The following is a 7,750-nucleotide window of genomic DNA, read 5'->3' as shown; positions in this document are numbered from 1 at the left end:
CCGCCCTCTAGTGATGGAAAATGGAAAGTGTATTAGCAGTGTATGTGGACCCAAGTAGGCACTAACATACATGCAAAAAATACTATTTTATAATCCTCAAGGCATGCTAGGTAACTTTATATTGGGGAAGTGCATCCCAGCATGCCTTGGGGGTTATAAATCAGTCTGTTTTAGTTGCACTGTGAGTGGTGAGTGTTTTTTGGTGTGTGAAAATGGAGGTAAATGTGAACACTCTAATATACATGCAAAAAATACTCTTTTATAATCCGCAAGGTATCCCAGCATGCCTTGCGGGTTATAAATCAGTCTGTTTTAGTTGCACTGTGAGTGTTGAGTGTTTTTTGGTGTGTGAAAATGGAGGTAAATGTGAACACACTACTATTTTATAATCCGCAAGGCATGCTACGTAACTTTCTATTGGGGGAAGTGCTTCCCAGCATGCCTTGCGGGTTATAAACCAGTCTGTTTTAGTTGCACTGTGAGTGGTGAGTGTTTTTTTGGTGTGTGAAAAAGGAGGTAAATGTGAACACACTAATATACATGCAAAAAATACTATTTTATAATCCGCAAGGCATGCTAGGTAACTTTCTATTGGGGGAAGTGCTTCCCAGCATGCCTTGTGGGATATAAATCAGTCTGTTTTAGTTGCACTGTGAGTGTTTTTTGGTGTGTGAAAATTGAGGTAAATATGAAGCATATTCTTTGCAAACAGACTCAAGCTAATTCAAGCAAAAAATAAAAATTATAAAAATAAAAATAAAAATAAAAATAAAAATAAAAATAAAAATAAAAATAAAAATAAAAATAAAAATAAAAATAAAAATAAAAATAAAAATAAAAATAAAAATAAAAATAAAAAGCACTTTGAGTACCTTCAAGCAGCCAGGTGATGAAAAATACCCCAAAAGAAATAACAACAAAATAGATATTAATATTTGTCAATTGACCTTTATTATAAATGTGTTTTCTGTACGGTTCTAATCGCTTTGTGCATTTTCTGAAGTAAAAAGTCAAGGAATGTGGATATTTACAGAGTAAATACAGGGATAAAACCTCAGTTGGGACCACCATTAGTGGATGTGGACAAGCCCCGCCTACTATCTGAGTGCGTTTTTTTTGGGGGGGGGGGGCCTGATGTGGCCCAGTCTCGCCCAGACCCTAGCTCCAGTGGCCCCCCAAGTAAATTGAGTTTGAGACCCCTGTTGTAAAGTATTCATAACTGCGGATGAATGCGGTCCAATGATTGGATTTGATCATTTACCCAAGCTCACCAGGAGGGAATTGGACTTTTACAACAAAGTATCAAAAGTGTCATAATTTCATTTTTTATCTAAATCTCAGTCTTCTTACTGATTGTGAGATGGAGCGTAGAAGGAGGGGGTGCCTGGATTGTGAGATGGGGCGTAGACGGGCAGGGTGCCAGGCTGAGTCTTCGGCGACGTCGGACTCGGTGAAGCTCGTCCGCTTTTTTGTCTGATATGAGCTCGTATGCTCCTTCCGGGGGACAACAGTTTCCCTCCTCCTTCCTCGACAAGTCCGTCAAAAACTGCTCCGAGACTTTGTCGTATTCTCACACAAAAGTGCGGGCAGCTGAACGCGTAAAGAATCGGATTCAACACCGGATTCAGAAACGCGATGGTCGTGGCGAGAGGCAATCCCACCTCCACCGCTTTGAGGTAGTCCCCGTAGTACAACGCCGATACCTCGATCATACAAAAGATGTGATAGGGAGCCCAGCACATCGCAAACGCCGCAATCACAAACGTCACCATTTTGGTGAAGCTCTGGGAAAGTTGGCTGTGGTTGTTGAAGGGCGACGAGGAAGCGGCCGAAAGCGATAAAGATCGTCCAAACAACGTAGGCTTGAGAGATCCGTTCCGTGATGATGGACTCGTAGCTCCCGATCCGTTGTTATTATCCGAAGCAATTAACGCCGTATGTACCCTTGTACTCCGCAGCCTCCTCCGATTCCTGTTCCTCAAGCTGAGCCCGATTGTGACGTAACTTCCGGCGATGACCACAAGCGGAATCAGGAACGCCAGCAACATCTTGGAAATAGTCGTCGCCGTTTGCCTTACTTCGCAGTCTCTCTCGAGCGTGGCTTCGGACCATTGATACAAGGCGAAATTATGATAGCATAGCTTCCGCTGATCCACCGTGTCAGTCACAGAGCGAAACAGGAAGTACGGAAATGTGTTGATTGCCGCCCAAAGCCACGCCAGCATACATACTCTCCGCGCCCGTGGAACCGATCGATGATTCTGGCACCACACCGGCTTGACCACGAGAAGGCAGCGGTCCAGTGAAATGGCCGCTAACAGGAACGCGGACACGAACATGTTCAGGAAAAATATGGAGGCTTGTATTTTGCAGAGAGGGTTCCCGAGCTCCCAGCTGTGGGAGGAGCTAAGGTAGAGCGTGAAAAGGGGGAGTGTCAGCGTGGCGAGGAAGTCAGACATGGCCAGGTTGAGCACCCAAACCGAGGCCACGGTGCGGCGCTGCAGGCGGTAACCGACCACCCATAGGATCAGGGCGTTCTCCAAAATCCCAAGGCAGGAGACCAGACCGTGAAAGCAGACCACAATCCAGTTGGTCTTGGTGTTGTTGTTGTTCAGGGCGTGTCCCTGCATGAGCTGCAGCAGCGGACAAAACCGCTCTTCCTCCGAGGGATTGGCGGTGAAGTTTGCGTTTGCCATCGGTGCTCTGAAAGGAAGAACAAAGACAATGGTTCAAATCCAGGACTGCCATGTTCACACAGGCTTTGGTGTGGCTGGGAATGATGGGAATGATGATTTTTCCACAGTGATGCGGACTCTGCATCATTCCCATATGGGGAAGAGGGAGCTGAGCCGAAGAGAAAAGCTCCCAATTTGCTGCACGGTGGGCGAGTGGTTAGCGCACAGACCTCACGGCTAGGAGACCAGGGTTCAATTCCACCATCTCTGTGTGGAGTTTGCATGTTCTCCCCGTGCATGCGTGGGTTTTCTCCGGGTACTCCGGTTTCCCACATTCCAAAAACAGAGAAAATCAATTTCTGACCTTCTGAATATGTTTTTTTAACACAATTAGAGCTCCTTAGACATGAAATAACACCCCTATAGTTACATTTCTACTTCTACTACCAAATATAGGAGATTTATAATCAGAGCAAATAAGCCGTTTAAGACATGAATAACGGCTGCATGGTGACAAAGTGGTTAGCGCGCAGGCCTAACAGCTAGGAGACCCGAGTTCAATTCCACCCTCGGAATTGAACCCCGTGCATGCGTGGGTTTTCTCCGGGTACTCCGGTTTCCTCCCACATTCCAAAAACATGCTAGGTTAATTAGCATGCAATTAGCAGGGTGTACCCGGCCTCTCGCCCAAAGAAGACAGCTGGGATAGGCTCCAGCACCCCCTGCGACCCTCGTGAGGTTCCTACCCCCACGTATGGTCACCAGCTTTGACTAGTGACTGGAAGGACAAGATGGCGGGTACAAGTGGCCAAAATAGGGAGGTGTTCAGGGCACGTCCAACTGCTTAGGAGGCCTCGAGGTAGACCCAGGACACGTTGCGAAGACTAGTCTGCCTGGGAGGAGCTGGATGAAGGAGCTAGGGAGAGGGAAGCCTAGCCTTCTCCGCCTTAGGTTTGATGCCCATTCGACCCGATCCGAGCCAACTGAAGAAGATGGATGAATGGAGTTGAGAAAGAAAATGCAACACGAAACCATCTTATATGTACATGCCGTATTCTGGAACCAGGAGATTGGGTGGTGATAAAGAGTTCAAGATGTGCCTGGATAAGGAATCCTCCATGGACATCACTCAAGCGGCAAGGAGAAGCGCGAGGTGATGAACAAGCCCCGACAAGTCAATCCAGACATGTGAGCAAATCTATCCATGACATCATTCACAGTCATTCTACGATAAACGTGGGACACATCGTTGGACGTGTGTACGGTCGTCCCTCGCTACATCACGGTTATCTTTCCTGATTTTACTCGTAAAAAATATTGAAAGGTGTATGTAGCATAACACCGCACTGAGTCGGTGTCATAGCATGTCCGATATGATAGAGTGAAAAAGAAGTTCTCCTATTCAGTGTGGAAGTGGTAACGTCTTTGTACTTCTTCCCGCTCTGTCCTAAACCCTTTCTTGAATTTAGTAAACAAATTAAAGGCAAACTAGTTAGCTGGCTAGCTTTCTAATGTTGAAAACCACCTTTTGGGTTCTTGCAGTGGTAGGTTCCGTAGCCTGCACATATTAGGTGGATGCATAGTACCAATGCTTATAAGGGTTTGATTCATCTGCTATCTGATTGGATAGATCACTTGATGACATCATTTTATGATTTGAAACTATTTTACTTTCTCTGATGTTAGCCCCATCTAACAGTAGAAGTCAAGACTGTAAAAAAAATGACTTCAAATATGATATTTGTGATATTACAATCTGTCCTTTGCTTCATGCAAAGCTGAGACATTCCAAATGCTCTACATAGCCAACAGGAAGCTTTTTTTTTTTTCCTCTCTCATCCCTTTCAGACATGACCCACATATATAAGGCCTGGATGTGCCTGTTCATGTGGACTAACCACATTCCACACCTGGTATGTGATCAACCTGGAATGCTGGAACTTAGGATCTTTGTATTGTGTCAGTCGGAATTGGAATGAGACAGGGACTTTATCAATATGGGCCGGGTTGAAATCGCAGGATATTTCCGTGTTTACATTTTTCACATCAAAAACAATTATTAATCAAAGTAAAACAAAAGAAACTGTTGCTGATTAATTAGATTAATTGACTAACTGAATGGGAAGAACAAGCTTCAGATGAACTGACCAAGTAAATAATTGTTAGTTGCAGGCCAAACAAGGACCCTGCTTTCACTTTGGCATGGCTGACTGATGCATTCACTGCCAAGTAATTCTGAGGGGGGGGGTCTGCGTAAGGCGGGGGTGTCCACACCTGTCCACACCTTCTCTAAATCAATGTTACATGTTGGTATTTAAAGAAACAAACTGCATCTCAGCTTTGTAAACAGCTAGATGAATCAGCTAGATAGATGCATATTATTATTATTATTATTATTATTATTATTATGAATTGGGGGTTCTTTTTCCAAATATTTATTCTCTATTTTGTACATTTTCTTTTCGGAATATTATGACTTTATTCCCATAATATTTGTTATTTATTATGCTGTTTTTTTCCAATTATTTCAACTTTATTCTTGTAATTATTACTTTAATTCCATCATATATTATTATTACTATTACTATTACTATTACTATTACTATTACTATTATTATAATTATTATTACAACCTCAGTTGTTATTTTGTTTGTCATATTATGACTCATGATTTTTTTTAAAAATATTTTAACTCTATGCCAATAACATGATTTTTCCTATTTTGGACTTTTTCTTGTTAGATTATTCTTAGAATATTATACATTTTTCCCCCAACCTAATATTCTACAAAATTACAACTTTATTTTGTTTGACGTATTTTTTCCTCATGATAATACAAATAACTTTTTACTTGTTAAAATAAAACTTTTTTTTTATATATTTTGACTTTATTCTAGTAAAATTACAGCTTCTCCCCTATTTTTGCTGCAATTTCAACAATTTCATGATTTTCTCTGTAATTATTAGTCTTTATTCTGGGGATGTCAGCATGAAAATGTGGTATCGGATTTTTTCCCGATCATGAAACCAATATTAAAAAAACATATGTGTTGATTCCACTACAGGTGATATGCCGTTTTCCACATGCCGGTATTGGGTGATATTAGTATCGGAAATTTAGAGTTGAGCAAAAACTTCATTCATTGTTTTGTTTCTCATAAAATTACGTCTTGAACATTTCTTTTTTCTTTAATACTTCAACTCTGTGTGACTAAAATGATGTTATTTTTCCTTATAACATTACAATGTTATGTTTTATGCAATAGAACCTTATTCTTGACAAATAATAACTTTTCTTGTTAGACGACATTTTCCTCAAAATGTTTTGACTACATTCTTGGATAATTACTGCAGGTTTTTTTTAGGTATCTTGCTAAATTTTTATTTTTTACAATGTATTACAAGCCAAAAAGAGGCCACACTTTGGACACCCATGTGTCATTTTATTCCAAATGAATGTAATCAGAATGAGTTTGTACTCATCACTGCAATGTTCCTCAATTAATGCAACAATTTAAAATAAATCACATGCAAGGTGTCAAGGTGATGGAGTTTGTTTGGTAGTTTAGATAAAACTCACCTAAACTTGACAGACGAGTGAGGAGATCCACTTTTCCATTGCTACTTCCTGTTGTCAGGTTGCCTGACTGGGGAGCGAGTGTTTGTCTCCGGCTGTGCGACTTTAGTACACATATCTTGCTGGCTCCACCCTAAACACTGACGGGAAACAGGGTGGGGAACACAGATGCAAATTTGACTGACATCTCTTTTTAGCCAGATCCTTATCAAAAGAGAAAGGTACTGTACACCCGGACAAGGAACTGCTTTGCTTTATGTGTCTTTTAACTGATCTTCATACCAGCATAAACGTTTGCATTACCGCAATGACGACGCATTGCATTGGCACGAAATATTTGTATACCAACACTGATAGGGTTAACAATAATATCTACTTTTCACTTTTTAGAGTGTTCAAAACAAAAAAAAGGTCAACAGTAACGTGGCGGTCCAAGAATGCGCCATAAAAAGTTCAACTACAGTATCTCTGTCGCCATCTGGTGGTGAACACAAACATCTACAGCATAAACAAAGACTTGGGCTTTACCTGTCACGGACAAAAACAAAAAAAATGCATCTCAAAACTTTCTAAACTGTAAACTTGCTGTTTTGTGCCACGTTTTTAAATGAAATCTTGCCTGAAGCAAGGGGAAGGTTTTTTTTCCTTACTTTCCTTACTTACTTTCCTACTTACCTTACTACTTCATTCTCATAATATTCTCATCCCATAAATGTACGAGAATAACATAATTTTGCGACAATATTCACGTAAAGTCTGAAGTGGGGTGTCGAACTCGGGAGCAAACGTTATTCTTTTGTGGAATATAAACTCGTAACTCAGTGCAGCACACTAAACACCACAACAGCGAACTCGTCCACCCCCCTCACCCATCCGGGTGGCAACTTCCCCCGCATCAATAGTTCCGGGTTCCGGAGTGAATTATGTACCAGCAAGCTAGCACTACAATAACGTCTTTACCACGCATGTCCAGTAAGTGCTGTCTAAATAGATGCAAACAATAAGTGGATATTCTTATAATTCTTGTAATATAATCCACAAAACTACATCTACACTCAAAACATGTGACTCAAACTTCAAATTTTCGGTATCTTTGAACGCAACTCTTCATCATGGCTGGCAATAACGCAGTTAAAGTGTAATTCAAATGCTGTGTTACTATTAAGGAGACCAGTGTAGACAAATGCAGTTCATTGTTCCCAGACCAGCTAAGTGAATTTCCGTGAAGTAGGATTCCACACTGTGAACGTCACTAACACTAACTGAAAATAAATTATTGACACGTGAGAGGGTTCTGAGAATTATATTAATGCTTTAAGGAACTTCCTTTTATGATATATCTATTTTTAGATCCTTGCCGTTAGTTAGAATTACAGGAAGAGAATACAAACACTTCCTGTTGGAAGTTACCTAGTGTGATGAAAAGGGAGGGTTCTATTTTTTTTTAGTTTTGTTTTCTTGGCGTGGGACTACAGTCTGTGGGCGTATGTGTATGGAA

At 41.1% G+C, this 7,750-nt stretch overlaps 1 protein-coding gene across 1 annotated transcript; it reads right to left on the bottom strand.

Annotated features, from left to right (window-relative positions):
• Positions 1-1,120: 1,120 nt before the first annotated feature.
• On the bottom strand, positions 1,121-6,461 carry LOC131130062 (prostaglandin D2 receptor 2). Its single transcript, XM_058074150.2, has 2 exons — positions 6,256-6,461; positions 1,121-2,703 (listed from the first exon to the last, which is right to left on the bottom strand). Exon 2 carries the CDS (start codon positions 2,694-2,696, stop codon positions 1,347-1,349), a length of 1,350 nt encoding a protein of 449 aa, XP_057930133.2. The 5' UTR covers positions 2,697-2,703; positions 6,256-6,461; the 3' UTR covers positions 1,121-1,346.
• Between the last annotated feature and the right edge of the window lie 1,289 nt (positions 6,462-7,750).

Source organism: Doryrhamphus excisus, linkage group LG9, assembly GCF_037039965.1.
Source record: "Doryrhamphus excisus strain RoL-2023G ecotype Guam linkage group LG9, RoL_Dexc_Guam_v1.1, whole genome shotgun sequence".
Lineage (NCBI taxonomy): Eukaryota > Metazoa > Chordata > Actinopteri > Syngnathiformes > Syngnathidae > Doryrhamphus > Doryrhamphus excisus.
The sequence above is the reverse complement of the archived record's forward strand: the minus strand, read 5'-3'. Positions and strand labels throughout refer to the sequence as shown.

Coding starts and splice junctions, on each gene's coding strand:
- LOC131130062 (XM_058074150.2), bottom strand. CDS start 2,696: ATGGCAAACGCAAACTTCACCGCCAATCCCTCGGAGGAAGAGCGGTTT.